Genomic DNA, 16,331 nt, shown 5'->3' with positions numbered 1-16,331 from the left:
GGGCATACACCTTTAGTCTCACTGGCAAAGCAGAAGCAAACATCTCTCTAAGTACTAGGCTAGCCTGGTCTATCATTTGCAAAGCAGAGGCAAACATCTCTCTTAGTTCTAAACTATCTTGGTCTATATAGATAAGTCCAAGCCAGCCAGGGCTACGGAATGTGCCTAGTTTTTTTTTCTTTTTTAAGGTGGAAAGTAACAGAGGAAGATTCCCAATGCCAATTTCTGGCCGACTCAGGCTCACACACACAGATAAGCATCATACACACCCATATATATGTACATCACACACAGACACAAAGTTTGTAAAAAGTCACACTGAATACTTTAAATGGGTGAATTGTTCATCAAATATGCTGCTTTAAAAAATGCCAATAGCCAGGCAGTGGTGGCATTAAGCCTTTGATCCCAGCACTTGGGCGGCAGAGGCAGGCGAATGCCAGCCTGGTCTACAGAGCAAGTTCCAGGAGAACCCTGTCTCGAAAAACAAAAACAAACAAAAAATGCCAGCAACTAGGCTGAGCAAAGTGACACATGGGTATTAATTCAGCACTCAGGAGGCCAGCCTGGGCTTTATAAAGCAAGCCACTGCCTGAGAAACAAAATAACATAAAGGAAACATCATCGACTAAGCTGAGAATTGGGGACAGGGGGAAAGTGCTTACTACAAATGCAGGAGACGCAGATGCATGTCTATGTTGACTTTTTAAAAAAAGAATTTGATGCATTTTATTTGCCATGTTGATTTTGAAATATATATGAATTGAAAATGTTCGCTGGGCAATACCTGCATGAGTCTCAAATTTAGGAGAAAAACCCTGTCTGGTGTGACTATGGGATCCTACAGCTTAATGGATATTATTTAGAGCCATGGGCTTAATGACACCATTAGGAGTTGGTGACTCTAGGTGTAACCTGCCAACTACTTAAAATCTGCCTAGTGTTAATACTGCTGCTTTACCTTTCACAAGGGATTCCTCTCTAGGAACAAATTTAACCCTCTACCTCAGTTCCGGAAACATGGTAAAAGTGGGACATCAACGGTGATACAAAGCAACGTGACTTGTGATGAAAGTGACTGCACTGGCTAATTTTTTTAAAAGAATTATTTACTTTATGCCTATGAGTACACTGTAGTTGTCATCAGACACACCAGAAGAGAGTACTGGATCCCATTACAGATGGTTGTGAGCCACCATGTGGTTGCTGGGAATTGAACTCAGGGCCTCTGGAGGGGCAGTCGGGGCTCTTAACCACTGAGCCATCTCTCCAGCCCTGCACTAGCTAATTTTATGTAAACTTGACATCGGCCATCACCCTTCCAGGAGGGAAGTTGAAAAAAAAAATGCCTCCTGAAGGTCATTTTCTTAATTAGCAACTGATGGAGGAGGTCCCAGCCCATTGGGGGTGGGGCGCCCCTGGGCCAGTAGTCCTGGGTTCTATAAGGAAGCAGGCTGAGCAAGCCTGGAGGAGCAAACCAGTAAATACCACCCCTCCATGGCCTCTGCATTAACTCCTGTCCCCAGTTCCCTGCCCCGTTTGTATTCCTGCGCTGACTTCCTTTGATGATGATCAATGCTGTGGAAGCATAAGTCAAATAAACCACAGTCAGTTAGTTCTCCACTAGTCTACAATACATGAGATCCTGTCTAAAATCCCAGCAACCTCTCTTTTATCACACAGCACAGCTGCTGTGAGAATCCCTTCTGCATTAAACAACCAGGCAAACGTGTGGCACTACATACTGAGGTGATGCAGAGGACAACGAGCCTTTAAGAGAAAACAAACTTAATCACCTTTCAGATTTCTGCCCTGCAAAACCTCCCCAGATGTGGCACTGGGAAGTGAGGCCACACACCATCTGACAGCTAGGCTAAGTCAGAGAACAGAAGTTTGATTTGGAAGCAGCTGGAAAAGAAGCACAACAGTCCATAGGGTTTATCAGACTAAGCAGCTGCAGGATGAAAGCTGAACCAATTCCAGACTTTACAGCACCAGTACAAGCAAGAGCTCCAGTTCAAGTCCAAAGCCAACACACTTCCCTGAGCAAGCTTCACAAAGTCCCTCCAACAGCATTCAACTGTGATCGCAAAAAGTCTATGACTTAGAAGTTAAGAATCACTCCTGTTAATAGAGCAAGAGAGAACAAATTCCATCTAGTTGGCTGCCTGTCTTTGTAAATAAAGTTTTATTAGAACACAGCTATGTTCACTTGCATTTGGCAGAGTTGTGTAACAGATGATATTACTCACAAAAGCCTAAGATACTCACTACTGAATTCTACATTGGAGTAAGGCCTCTAGTATTTCCCCTAAGAATAAAGGCAAAGCCCCCAAAAAATCTGTTCTAACAAAGATAACACCAAGTGTGGCAGAACCAAACCACCTACTTAACACTCAACACACTTTAAAGAAAAAAAAAAACAAACCAGCATCTCCAAAAGATATGATCCATTGTGTGACATACACAATTAAATATTATGTGAGATGTGAACTAGGAAAGTATAGACAATAAATGATAACAATAATAAGCTAATAAAACAGACTGTGGGGGAAACCCAGACTTCAAGTGTTTAAAATAACTGCTATGGGGCTGGAGAGATGGTCCAATGGTTAAAAGCACTTACTGCTCTTCCAGAGGATCTGGTCAGTTGGATTCCCATAACCCTTTTTTTTAAAAAAAAATATTTACTTTTTATATATAAGTGCACTGTAGCTGTCTTCAGACACACCAGAAGAGGGCATAGGTTCCCACTCAGATGATTGTGAGCCACCATGTGGTTGCTAGGATTTGAACTCAGGACCTCTGGAAGAGAAGTCAGTGCTCTTAACCACTGAGCCATCTCTCCAACCTCCCATAACCCTAATCTTGTGGCTCACAAGTGCCTATAATTCCAATTGCAGGGGATATGATTCCCCCTGGCCTCCTCAGGTACCTGCACATATGTGGTGCACATAAACTCATGCAGCAGTACACATGTGCACATAAATATAAAATAAATATTTTTTAAAATTTATTATACTTACTGGGTATGGCAGCACATGCTTGTAACCTCCACACTTTGGAAAAATCAGAAGAACCAGGAATTCAAGCCCACCCTACACAAGACACTGTCTCATAAAATAAAATGTAACAGTTGTTACAAAAGCATGGTTAAGTACTTAAAAGATGGAGTTCATAGGTAAATGGCTGGGAAATCTGAACAGAGAAGCAGATGGGGAAAGGCCCAGTATGGAGGTTCACACCTCTAACCTCAGCACAAGAGGTAGAGGCAGAAGGACCAAGAGTTCTAAAACTTGGGTCCAAAGTTCTTGGGCTACAAGAGACTGTCTTAAAATAAATAGCTAAATGAAAATTCTAAAAATAAGCACAATATACAAGGTGCTGAGTGGGATTCTCGATCTTTTTTCTTTCTTTCTTTCCTCTTGTGGTGCTGGGGATGGAACCCTAAACCGAAGTCTCACTGGTGCTAACCAAGAGCTTAACCACTGAGCTATACTGTCTAGGCACAGCTTTCAGAGATATATAGGTAAAAAAATCTACAAACAAAATAATATACCTAGGCCATACTTTAAAATAATACCACTGGGAGAAGGCACTGTGGCTGGAGGTGGAGAAGTGAGTGTCTCTACACACATGGTTTGTGAGCAGACATATACATTCAGAGTCTGCTCTTTGTGTGTTTGAAATTTCTTGTATGAAGAACATTTCCAAGGCTAAAAAAAGAAATTCTAATCTTCACATGAACAAGTTGTAAATTGAAAAAGGTCATTCAAGTGATGAGATGCTCTGGGTACAGAGAATGACTAGATCTACCTTTGCCAAAATCTCTAAGATATGTAACACTATATTTTGAGTGCTTTGGAAAATATTGGCATTTAATAAAAACTGAATATTTCACAAACCCATGAAAATTCTCTGTATTATAGACTTAGATACACTATATACACAAATATAAATACACAAATATATGAGTATCTGATTTCACAAAAGGGGGCTGTATTTAGCTAAACTGGGCTGGTAAGATGGTTCAGTGGGTAAAGGTGCTTGGCACCAAGCCTGATTTGATCTCTGAAAAACAGATAATGGAAGAACTTCCGTTTTCCTACAACCTTTGTATGCACACCTTGGCACCTGCTTGTGCAAACACTTACATGAGTAATAGACAAACAAATGCATGTAATTTTAAAAATAAATTAATTGTCCTACAACTTGCTTTTTTCCAAATATTCCAAATAATATATTTTGTGGACACACTTGAGTCTTAAGTCGTTGGTGTTCCATTTTTCCTCCTCCTTGAACCAATTTCTGAGTTCTTTCCAGCAAGGAGTCAGAACCTAGTACTAATTCAACAAAGATTCACCAGAAACGCATCTGTTTGGAATGACCCAGACAACATTAGTTCTCCTAAGTCATCATGACAGTAATCACCTTTTACAACTTTCTCAAAAAGGCATGCCAATAAAATAGTTCTAAACCGAGTGTTCAGGCGCTGGTATAGATGTCTGCAACACTAACCACATTAAGTGAGGGAAGAAAACTTCAGGTAATGACCCACAGATTTCAAGAATTAAGCACTCAGAAGCATGGTCCAGATAGGTAGAGTACAAATGTGTGTCTGTGTTTCTGCAGCGTGCCAATGTGTATGGTGTACGTGGGTCTGATTGAAAGTACGCCCGTGCGTACCAAGTCCACGCGCCGACGTATCTCTGGGCGCGAAGCCCTGGAGCGGTCGTATTCCGATCGCTTACCTCCACGGACGAGCAGGTGGACGCCGATGGGCGCCGCCATGTTGGCTCCGGTCACGTGGCCGGGAGAGTGCCTCGTAGCCCCGCCCACTGGAGTAGCAGCGCTCTCCCGGCCCAGAAGCAGAGAAGCAGTCAGAGGCCAGTGCGCGTGCGCAAGTGAGACTGACTAGGGGCTCTGGGGCTAGCGAGTGGCTCCGGTGCCGAGGCCAGCAGCTCCACCTACGGCCAGCTCGCTCCGGACGCAGTTTTCTCTCTGAGCTTCCAAACCTATCAGGGATGGAAGAAAACCGTCATGTAAGTGTAGCCTCCGGTATTTATAGCATCAACATTTTGGTGCATGGAAACGTGAAGTTGGGCGGGAAAAAAGAACACAATTTAGTGTGCAACATAGCACTTTCATCGCCTTCCATTCTGTTACAAATCGTTTCTAGGCAACTAGTTGAAAGGTAGAATTTGGATCAAACTGATCCCTTTGCAATATTAGAATATAAATTACTCAGCAGAGACTCCAGAATGGGATATTTAGGACACCTATGTGGCACTGTGGGTATCTTCACAGGATTTCTCTCTCCCTGATGACACTTCCTGCTTGGCAGTATTATCTGCTGTTATCCCTAAATTAGATATTTAAAGGATGACGCCTGTCAGCTTGCACAGCTCTGTGGAAAGGCAGGTGAGGCAGCTGCCATATCTTCGATGATACTGTTGCCACTTTTGTTTACCAGGTTCTGTGCCTCTTGCCCTTGTTCTGCCGTGAGGTCCAGCCGTCATGGGCCAGGCGTTATTTATCTTGGTAGCCTCCTGTGATACCCCAAGGTATGTATGGTGAAGGAGCCCAAACTGTAGTATAGCAGTTTCTGGGCTTTTTTTTTTTTTAAGATTTATTTTATTTATATGAATACACTGCAGCTGTCAGACACACCAGAAGACGGCATCAGATACCATTACAGATGGTTGTGAGCCACCATGTGGGTGCTGGGAATTGAACTCAGGACCTCTGGAAGAGCAGTCAGTGTTGTGGATGATCTTTAAGAATCCACATGCGGGCTGGAGAGATGGCTCAACAGTTAAGAGCCCAACTGCTCTTCCAGAGGTCCTGAGTTCAATTCCCAGCAACCACATGGTGCCTCACAACCATCTGTAATGGGATCTGATGCCCTCCTCTGGTGTGTCTGGGGACAGCCACAGTGTACTCACATACATAAAATAAAAAATAAAAGAATCCAAATGTCCAACTGGGCACACCTTTAACCTCAAGTAGACACCTTTTCCCTAACTCTGCCTGGAGTTCAACTTATCATAAGTCAGAGAACACTTAATCCAAGTTCTTTTTAAGAACTTCATACACATATACAATGTGTTTTTATCTAATCCACCACCACCACCACCACCACCACCACCACCACCACCACCACCACCACGTGCTCTGTCCCCGCCCCCACCACGTGCTCTGTCCCCGCCCCTCTCCTATTCCTCATCTCTTCCACCACAATTCCTTCTCAACTTCATGAGCTTTTTTTTTTTTTTTTTTAATGCAGAGTCCTTTAATCCTGCCAGTATGATGCACATGAATGTAGGGCCATCTACTGGAGCACAGGTGTCCTCCAGGGGGAGAAAACCTGAAGAAAACTAACCCCCTCCCTCCCCCAGTAGCTATCTATTGCCAGCCCTCAGCTATGGATGGGACTTTGTGACCTTGTCCCAATCCACGTTGAGATCTTGGCTAGCTAGGCCTCACGCATGTAGTGATAGCCACTGTGTGTGTGCTTGTGTGTGTGTGTGCTTGCGCATAACATATATATATATATATATATATATATATATAATATATATATATACCACATTTAGGGATGGGCACAGTCTATTAATCTTGCACATCAGCCAGGTGTTAAGCCTTTATATTAATCTCTATCTTCTGCAAAAAGAAGTTTCTCTCAGAGGTTGGGGATTTAGCTCAGTGGTAGAGCGCTTGCCTAGCAAGCGCAAGGCCCTGGGTTCGGTCCCCAGCTCTGAAAAAAAAAGAAAAAAAAAAAGAGAGAAAGAAGTTTCTCTCATGAAGATTAAGAAATGCACGAATGTATAGGTATAAAGATAAGGACTTAGGGTGCAGCTTAATACCATGCCCATTTAGCAGAGTAATAGTATGTTCTCCCCTAGAGTCTGTGACCTATGCACAGCCATGCTTGGCCTAGTTAGCCATACCAGACATAAGCTCTGTCTTGTGGAGTTGTGCCTTAAATCCAATTAGAAAGAGACTGGTTGCTCCCAGAACATTCACAATACTATTGCACAGGTAGGTAGATCTTGTCACCCAAGCCAGTCATCATCCTACCTTACATAGTTCCCAGCTGAGGGAGATGACTTTTCTTCCCCAGTAGCATGTGTTACACCTTCCACCACGATGAAGGAAATATATTCTTCTAGGTTCCCTCAAGCTTCTTTACTTACGAACTCTGATCATTGCTAGGGAGAGGATTTCTGAGTGTCACATCTCTGTCCTCCGTGCAAGTGAAACCCCACCTGTAGGTAACAAAGGAACCTGACAGTTGTTCACTGAGCAAGGACGTGTGCAGAAGGAACTTAGAGTCACTCGTGAAGCATCAGAAGGTATAAAGCCCAATTTCAGCCATCTGAAACTGAAGATGTATTCATGCAGCCAGCCCTTGGAAAACAAATGCGTGATTTGTGGTGTGATCCTATAGATCGCATCCACAGGAAGTTCAGGATGGAGGGGATAGAGGTATATCTCAATCTACACAGCGATCCCCTGGTCATGGGTTCAATCCCCAGCACACCACATAAAAACTGGTATAGTGGTACATGCCTCAATCTCAACACTCCAGAGGTGGAAACAGGGAAGTCAGAAGTCCCAGGTCAAGGACTTAGGGGTAGATAATAATCAAGATACATTGTTTATGTGTATGAATGGAGGAAATTGTCAAAGAATAACCTTTAAAGTTCAAGGTCATCTTTAGCTACCTGGCAAGCCCAAGGCCAGATACATGCGATCTTGTCTCAGGAACAGCATGTCGGGGGCAACGGATATCTAGAAATGAAATAAAGAGGAGCTTGTCTCTGTAACTTGTTCATTCACTAAGCTTTGATATGGCTTCTCTAATCTCACATTTTCCTAACACCCAGCATGTGCCCCAACCCCCAAACCATAAAAGTCTAAAAATACTCTGTGTGTGTGTGTGTGTGTGTGTGTGTGTGTGTGTATGGTGTCTATGTGTGCATACACATGCACATGTGTGTGGAGACCACAAGTCAATGCTACATGCCTTTCTCTTTCACTCTCCACATTATTATTATTATTATTATTATTATTATTATTATTATTATTATTATTATTATTTTGAGACAAGGTTTCTTCCCAAACCTGGTGCTCATTATTCAGCTAGACTGACTGCCAGGCTCCGCTGCCCCCACCAGTGGGAGGTTATAGATGGGGATCATAATAAATGGGTCATGATAGCACCATGAGTGCTTTAGATCCAAACTCAGGTCTTACGATGAAGGCACTTTAACTAGGCCATTTGCGAGCTGATACATCTCTCCAGGCCCTGATTTTAATTTCAATCATTATATATTTTTATCTTATGCGTATGAATCTTTTGCCTGAGGGTATGTCTGGGTACCAATTGTGTTCCTGGTACCCATGGAGGTTGTGAACCACCACGTTGGTGTTGGGAATAGAAACCAGGTCCTCTGAGGGAGCAACTGGTGCTCTTAACTGCTAGGTCCCACCCCCATTATTTTGATGGTGCCCGGGATCAAACTTATGGCCTTAAGAGTGCAAGGTGAGCACTCTTATCACTGCGCTGTAACCCCAGCGTTCGAGATCTCAGACAGATCTCATAATGTAACTCAGGTGACTTCATACAGGAGATCCTTTTCCCTCAGCCTATTGGAGCACTGGGATCAGAGACTTGTGCCACTGTGCTTGGGATTCTTAGATACAAAGTTGAAGATGGTTTCACAGCTGTATTTCAGGAAACAAAAGATAACCCCTTTTATGGTGTATGTTCATGTCAGTGCATGTGTGCATGAGCCAGAGGCTGACTCCAGTGTCTTCCTTTGTGATGCTCAATCTTTTTTTTTTCCTTGAGACGAGCTCTATCGATGAACCCAGGGCTTACTGTTTTGGTTATAGTAGCTGGTCAGCAAGCCCCTGGATCGACCTGACTGCACCCCTTGCTCCCAGCTGCCTCCACACTGAGCATTTAAGTCTCACCAAACTCAGGTCTTCCTTGTACATATGCAGCAAGCTCCTTGCCTACTGAGCCATCTCCAGAGATTCCTTGTTAATACCTCCATTTTCATTCTTTAGTATCAAAATGATTATTTATATTAACTTGTTTTGTGAGGTTTTTTTTTAACCTTGATCCTAAAAAATTACTGGTTTGCTTGTGTGTGTGTGTGTGTGTGTGTGTGTGTGTGTGTGTGTCCTAAAGACACCAGAAGAGGGCACATTCCCTGGAGCTAGGTCTGCAAGCACTTTGTGTACTGCCTGATGTGTGTACTCAGAGCTCAGCTTAGGTTCTGTAAGAGCAGCAAAGTGGTCTTTTTTTTTTTAATATTTACTTATTATGTATACAACATACAGCTTTCTGCCTGCATGTATGCCTGCAGGCCAGAAGAGGGCATCAGATCTCAATACGGATGGTTGTGAGCCACCATGTTGCTGGGAATTGAACTCAGGACCTCTGGGAGAGCAGTCAATGCTCTTAACCTCTGAGCCAACTCTCCAGCCCCCAGCAAAGCAATCTTAACTGCCAAGCTCTCTACAGTTCCGTTCTACCATGATCTGGAAAAGGTTCTTTCTCGTTAGCATCTTTAAAGGGTGGTGGCTGCAGTTTCCTGGGAGTTGCTGGGAAACTAGACTAGAAAAGTGCTGAGCTCCAGAGAAGGTAAGAGACCCTGGAAAGTGACATAAAAAGCACATGACATCAACCTCTGGCATGCACACACAGGCATGTGCATATGTGCATATATACACTGTTCATGAGAAAGACTTGCTGGGCATGGTGGTGTACACCTTTAATCTTACTCAGGAGGCAGAGGCAGGCAGATTCCTGTGAGTTCAAGGATACCTGATCTACAATAATTCATTAGGCCATCCAGGGGTACATAGTAAGGCCCTGTCTAAAAGAAAACAAAACATATTTGACTTGTTTGTGATTACTTGTTTAAAAACTGAAACAGAAATAAATTCCTCCTTGCATGTTCTTGAAAAACTTAACATTTCACACTTTCTCTTTACTTAACATTAAAAATTGATGCACGCTTGCTTTGACACCACATATACCAAAATTAGAACGACATAAAGGAGAGTAGCCTTTGTGCACATGACATAAAAACTCATGGAGCATTCTATTTTTGTAGTTCATGGGGGGGAAGAACATGCTCAAAACATCGTATGAAAAAACTTTAAACCAAAAGGAAAAATTACAGATAGATAGATAGATGATAGATAGATAGATAGATAGATAGATAGATAGATAGATAGATAGATAGACCATAAAGATTTATGCCACTGTCTTTGTTAGGGTTTTACTGCTGTGAACAGACACCATGACCAAGGCATCTCTTATAAAGGACAGCATTTCATCGGGGCTGGCTTACAGGTTCAGAGGTTCAGTCCATTATCATCAAGGTGGGAACATGGCAGCATCCAGGCAGGCATGGTGCAGGAGGGGCTGAGAGTTCAACATCTTTTTCTGAAAGCTGCTAGCAGAATACTCACTTCCAGGCAGTTAGGTGAGGGTCTTAAGCCCACAACTACAATGACACACCTGCTCCAACAAGGCCACACCTCCCAACAGGGCCACTGTCTACAAACCATCACAGTCACACATAATTTGTAGCAAACTTTAGTTATCCAGATTTCTGTACTATTATGTTTCAAATTCACTAGGGATTGTGAGATATAAATAGTCTTTGAACACAGTTTAAAGTTTTACATAGTTTCTGTGATTAATGCAAGATAGATATATATATATATTTATATATAAATACACACACATACTTATATATAAACCTAGACTGCAAAAGGGCCTGTATTAGTTATATTTCTGTTGCTGTTATAAAATGGACCAAGACAACTTATAAAAGAGTTCCTTTGGGTTTTAGTTCCAGGTTTTAGAGTCCCCCCTGGTGGGAACGTTTGCCTAAAAGTAGGCAAGCAGAGTGGTTAGAGCAGAAAGATGGGGCTCCCATCTTCAACCACTAGGGCGTAGTGGAGAGAGTAAACTTAATTTCAAAGCTCACCCGCAGGACATCCACCAGCAAGGCCACCACCTAAACCTCAACATTGCCACCAACAGGGAATCAAGTGTCCAACCGCACAGGCCTCTGGGCACATTTCTCCTTCAGATCCGCTCACTGTAGGTGGATGATACTGTGGACTGGTGGTCCTAGGTGCTGCAAGGAAGTAGACTGAGCAAGCCATAGGGAGCAAGCCAGTAAGCAGCGCCCCCTCCATGGTCTTTGCTTCAATTCCTGCCTCCAGGTCTCTATCCCGAGTTCCTGCCTGACTTTCCTTCATGATGGACTACAACTGAAAGCTGAAATAGACCCTTCCCTCCCCACACTGCTTTTGGCTATGGTATTTACCATAGCAATGGAAAGCAAAAGAGGACAAGATTTATAGAAAAGTGTGTCACATATGAACGTTGTAAATCTGAGTGAGCTAAGGCAGCGTGAAATAATCCTGGGTACCAACTTGGTTCCCTGGCCAATTAGGGGAAGTTGGTGGCTAGGGACCTTCTCAGCTTCCTACAGCTCACACTGTCTAACCTAGGGTCACTTTCTCTTCCTGACCTGCTGCTCAGCTCTGCCCTCTGAATTTCCCCCTGAAAACTTAGCTTTCTGATTTGATTTCAGGTTAATTTCTTAACCTTTTACTCTGTGGCTTGAGAAGAATATTTCCAATCCTACCCCTTTAATTTGTCCAATTTTAGGATGAGGAAATGCTTTGTTTGTTTACATGTTTTAAGCCCAATAAGCAGTTCTTTCCATGAACTAGGAGTGCTGCGTAAACATAATCTTTGTGGGTTACGGAGGCCTGCCTTAGTACTGGCTGAACCCTCGAAAGTTAAGGTTCAGCAGTGAACAATTATATGTTTGGGTGGGTGGTCTCTGGGGCGCTCTTTTAACAAACAGAGGTCAAGCAGAATGTCACGTGTCCCCTGCCAGCTACTTGAGATAATCGTGTCCATGTTACTGAGTCATCTAGGAGGCCTTCTAGAGAAAATCGGTACATTCTCCATGTTTCATAAAAAAAGCAATGTCATGTGTGAGGCAGCAGTGATGTGGGTTTCTCTTTGTTATTTGTGCTTGCACTCCAGTACCAAGACGGGAGGCCAGGACAAGAGAGGAGCTGTAGTGACCCTCCTACTCTCCTTAGTTTTCGTCACATTGTCTCAGGCTTAGAATTCGTATGCAAACGAAGTCCCTGGAACTGCTTGTACTTGAGCACCACTCCCTCACAGTGAAGTCCATAGAGTTTCAGAATCCAGACCGTTATAGACAGGAGATCAGCAAAGAGCTTGCTGGCTTCTCTTGAGCATTCGTCAAGGGAAGAGGACCAGAACGGAACCAGACAGGGTGTTTTAGTTAGGGTTCTATTGCTGTGAAGAGACATCATGACCAAGGCAACTCCTATAAAGGAAAATAGTTGGGACTGGTTTACAGGTTCAGAGGTTTACTGTGTTGTCCTGGTAGGAAACATGGCAGCGTGCAGACATGGTGCTGAAGATGGAGCCGAGAGTACATCTTTTTTTTTTTTTTTTTTTTTTTTTCAGAGCTGGGGACCGAACCCAGGGCCTTGTGCTTGCTAGGCAAGCGCTCTACCACTGAGCTAAATCCCCAACCCCCCCCCCCCCCGAGAGTACATCTTGATCCACAGGCAGCAAGGAGAGACTGTGACACACTGGCCAGACTTGAACTTATAAAAATTGAAAGCCTACCCCCAGTGACACACTTCCTCCAACAAGGCCTCCTGATAGTGCCACTCCCTATGGGCCAAGCATTCACACACACACATGAGTCTGTGGGGGCCGTTCCTATGAAAACTACCACACGGGTAATTTAACCAAAACATTGTCCCAAAGGAGTTGGTGCCAGGCACACCAAGAACAGTGTTCCGTTCACACTGCTTCCAAACTTCAGCTTGCAAACGTGGGAAACTGCAAGTGGTGGCTGTGTGTCAGCGCTAACAATACTGCCCGCCTTGGTCAGCGTTGCCTGTGGAACGACAGGGACACGGGAGAGACAAGGCTTTCCTAACCCCATCTCTTCAGGCTGCTCAGGTTTAAGCAGAGCTGTGTGTTTGCTAGAGCAAGGTGTGTCCCTGAGACCATGGCGCACTTGTCTGGCTTGCAAGAAAACCTGGATTCATAAAACCCACCGTGTTGGTTCAGGTCTCTAATCCCAACACAGCAGAAGGTTCCAAAATTCAAGGCCATCCTTTGCTGCATAGCCAACTTAAGGCCAGCCTGGGCTACCTGAGATCCCATCTCAAACAAACCAACAAAAACTATGCATTTGTCCAACGAACTCTAAATAAAAGTAGGAACAATGAGAGTCTGCCATATCCACCAGTTGATAACTCCTGGGAAAAGAACACTGTCCTACTCATATATTTCTGGAGAAAGAAAAAAATTTCCACTTATAGTAGGGGAGAGTTTCCAGGAAATTTTAGTTATTGATCACTAAACACACAAGTGCCCACTCTAGACTCCAAAGAAGTGTAATGTTGTTTGTCTTACCGTCACTGGAGAGTTGAGACCCCTGGTCACTGGATCATCCCTCACAAAAGACTTAAGTCGTAAGTTCCATTGAGCAATGTCAAATGTAAGGATGTTAAAAATTGGAGTCATTCCTGGCTGATAAGAGCTGAGGAAAATTCAGAATTTAAAGGGCACAGGTAGCAGTAATTGTGCCTGTTGGAACTCCTTCACCACATAAACATAAAGAAGAGAAAAAGACACCAACATAGACAAGATCGATTCCTTAGGTGTCTCTTAAGACATACTTGTAAAAGAAGAGAGTGGAAAACGTTCTCGTGATTTCCTTGTTGGAATTTTGTAGAAAGTTGCTTGAGTTTTATTTTGTGGGTTTTTTTCCCCTCTGTGTTCACATGTATAGTAAGTATATGCTTTCTTAGAAAACACTGTGAATGGTGGTGGTGGCAGACACACTCAAGAGGCAGAGGCGATGGCGAGTTTCTGAGTTTGAGACTAGCCCAATCTACAAAGCTAGTTCCAGGACAGCCTGGGCTACACAGACAAACTCTGGCTTGAAAAACAAAAACAAAATTGCAAAAGTATAAGAATGCCCCATAGAATTATTAATAAAAATCTCCCAGTGTGTTTTCCAGGCAGCGACAGTTAACGAGTTGTCGTCTATCCATGGAGACCTTTTTCCAGGCATATTGCACATGTATCTTTCTGTCATGGCTTATTCTCTTTTGTTGATTTATGGCCATTCGCTGCTAAATGTTTAAGTGTGCTTGATTTGAAACATAGTGGTCCTGTAGGACAGTGTGAGGCAGTTCATCTGGCTGTTAATATCCAAGGTTGAATATTTTTGCGTGTTGGTTTTCAGTATTTCCTACTTAAAAGCGTGAAACACTGTAGTTCTTGATTCATTAACAAAAAAACTTTAGTAAGCAGCACTTGAGCTCCTGAGGCAGGAGGATTAGCAGTTCAAAGCTGGCCTGGGCTAATCTGCAGCCCCTGTTTTAGAAAAGGAAAGGGCCTGGGAGCTGCAACGAGGAGATTATGAAATAAGGTTTTGATAATAGAAAACTAAATCACTCCCCCTCTCTCCCCCCTACACCCCTGCTCTCACCCTCCCCCGCCTTGCACACACTGCCGCAAAAGTAAGCAGTATGGTGCACTTAAGACCTGCTCCCTCCCTAGGCTGATTCTGTATTCAAGACTGAGACTGTGGATGCAAACTAGAAAACATGCGTTTCAAGAACCTCTGCGCGCCCAACAGCTTCAGCCTGGGGAGTCCCCTGTCTAGGGTGCGTTCTCTGCATCTGATGTACAAGCACTCCCACTCTCTTTTGCTTGATAAAGAATAAAGGAAGACAAGTGGCAGCTGCCACAGGAGCAGACTGAAAACAAGCCTCGCCACACACCCCGGTCTTCACAAAGGCTGATTCAGAGACGCGCGGCCGACAAACCGAGCAGCTGAGGACTTCGGCACAGTCACCTGCCCCAATGTTAATTGCACATTTAAAGGACTGTCCAGGTGACCTGAGGGTTTAACCAGAGCGCATTTCCAACTGGCCTTTCTTTAAGACGGACAAGAGTACAGATGAAGAACGGGAGATAGCTGCAAAGGTCACCGACCACAGATCTATAGCCCCACCTAATTCCAAGGAGACTCCCAGGGACCGGGAAGACCGCCGGAGGAAAGACGCAGCCGTGTACACTGTGATGAAACTGGAGGGTGGTTTCCCTTTTAACAGTATTGATTCTTTCTTTTGTTAGTCTATGAAGTAACGGTTTCATTGTGACTTTTCCATACACATGTGTGGTTGTACTTTACACACACTGTTCCCATTACCCTCTCTCCTTTGGTCCCCACTGGCTCTCCTTTTCTCAGTCGTTTTTCCCTATATTTTTATGCCATGTGTGTATACTGTTGGATCTAGCTTCCATATATGAGAATATATATTTCTTTCTCCCCCCTTAACCTCTCTTGTTCTTTCCTTTAGACCATTCTATTCACATGTAAATATATAAATTTATATATTATACAATATATACTACCTATATAAAATCTACACTCGGAGGATGGGGGAAAACATGCAATATTTGCCTTTCTGAGCCTGTCTTACTTCATCTAACATGATGATTTTCAGTTCCATCCACTTTTTTCAGAAATAAACCAGTTTTATTTCTCTTTACGATTGAATAAAACTCCATTGTATCTACCATGTGTCATTCATCCATCTACAGCTGGGCATGTAGGCTGAGTCTATATCTTGGCTGTAGTGAATGGTGTATCAGTAAATAAAACTGGGAATTGAAGATGGTTAGACTGTATCTAGAAGGTACTTCTTGCCTTCTACCTTACAGTAGTAGTTCATCAGACATAAGTGATTCCATTTCATCTCTGTTGCTTTCTAGTTCTCCAGTGTTCATGAAATGTATTAACTTTCAGAGACTTAGCTGCACCAGTGTCTACTGCTGATAGTACCGGGTGTCAAGGATGGAAACAACTTTTAATTAAATTTTTATTTTTAAATTTTTATGTGTATGGATGTTTTGGTTATATGTCTGTGCATCACATGTATGCCTGGTGCCCGAGGAGGCCAGATCCCCTGGAACTAGAGTTAAAGATGGTTGTGAGCCACCCTGTGATTGAGAATTGAACCTGGGTCCTCTGGAAGAGCAGCTAGTACTCTTAACTATTAAGCCATCTCTCAAATCCTTCCTGTGTGTGTGTGTGGGGGGGGGGGGCGGTCAAAGGACAGACAAGTTGTAGGAATCAGTGTTTTCCTTTCACCCTGTGGGTCACTGTTATTGAATTCTGTTTGTCAGGCTTCAGTCAAGCAGCTTTATC

At 43.5% G+C, this 16,331-nt stretch overlaps 1 protein-coding gene and 1 long non-coding RNA gene across 6 annotated transcripts in view; one reads left to right on the top strand and one right to left on the bottom strand.

The window, feature by feature from the left end:
• Nucleotides 1–4,879, bottom strand: part of Metap1d (methionyl aminopeptidase type 1D (mitochondrial)) — a 72,533-nt gene extending 67,654 nt beyond the window's left edge. For 3 of the 4 annotated variants that reach the window (XR_005501905.2, XM_039105166.2, XM_039105169.2), the window contains exon 1: nucleotides 4,752–4,879. Coding sequence is in view for 3 of the 4 variants with exons in the window: in XM_039105166.2 (XP_038961094.1) it covers nucleotides 4,752–4,791 (40 nt within the window). In the remaining variant the exon portion in view is untranslated. The remainder of the gene's footprint in view (nucleotides 1–4,751) is intronic. The other variant, NM_001107812.2, reaches the window with a different exon arrangement.
• Nucleotides 4,880–4,891: 12 nt separating this feature from the next.
• LOC102549016 (uncharacterized) lies at nucleotides 4,892–16,019 on the top strand. Of its 2 annotated transcripts, none has more exons than XR_001837133.3 (3): nucleotides 4,892–5,042; nucleotides 5,474–5,564; nucleotides 14,636–16,019. It is a non-coding gene; the product is annotated as an uncharacterized LOC102549016 (long non-coding RNA). The 2 variants fall into 2 exon arrangements; XR_591531.4 differs by having other exon boundaries at nucleotides 4,895–5,042; nucleotides 14,675–16,019.
• Nucleotides 16,020–16,331: the final 312 nt, after the last annotated feature.

This window comes from Rattus norvegicus, chromosome 3 (assembly GCF_036323735.1).
Source record: "Rattus norvegicus strain BN/NHsdMcwi chromosome 3, GRCr8, whole genome shotgun sequence".
Lineage (NCBI taxonomy): Eukaryota > Metazoa > Chordata > Mammalia > Rodentia > Muridae > Rattus > Rattus norvegicus.
The sequence above is the reverse complement of the archived record's forward strand: the minus strand, read 5'-3'. Positions and strand labels throughout refer to the sequence as shown.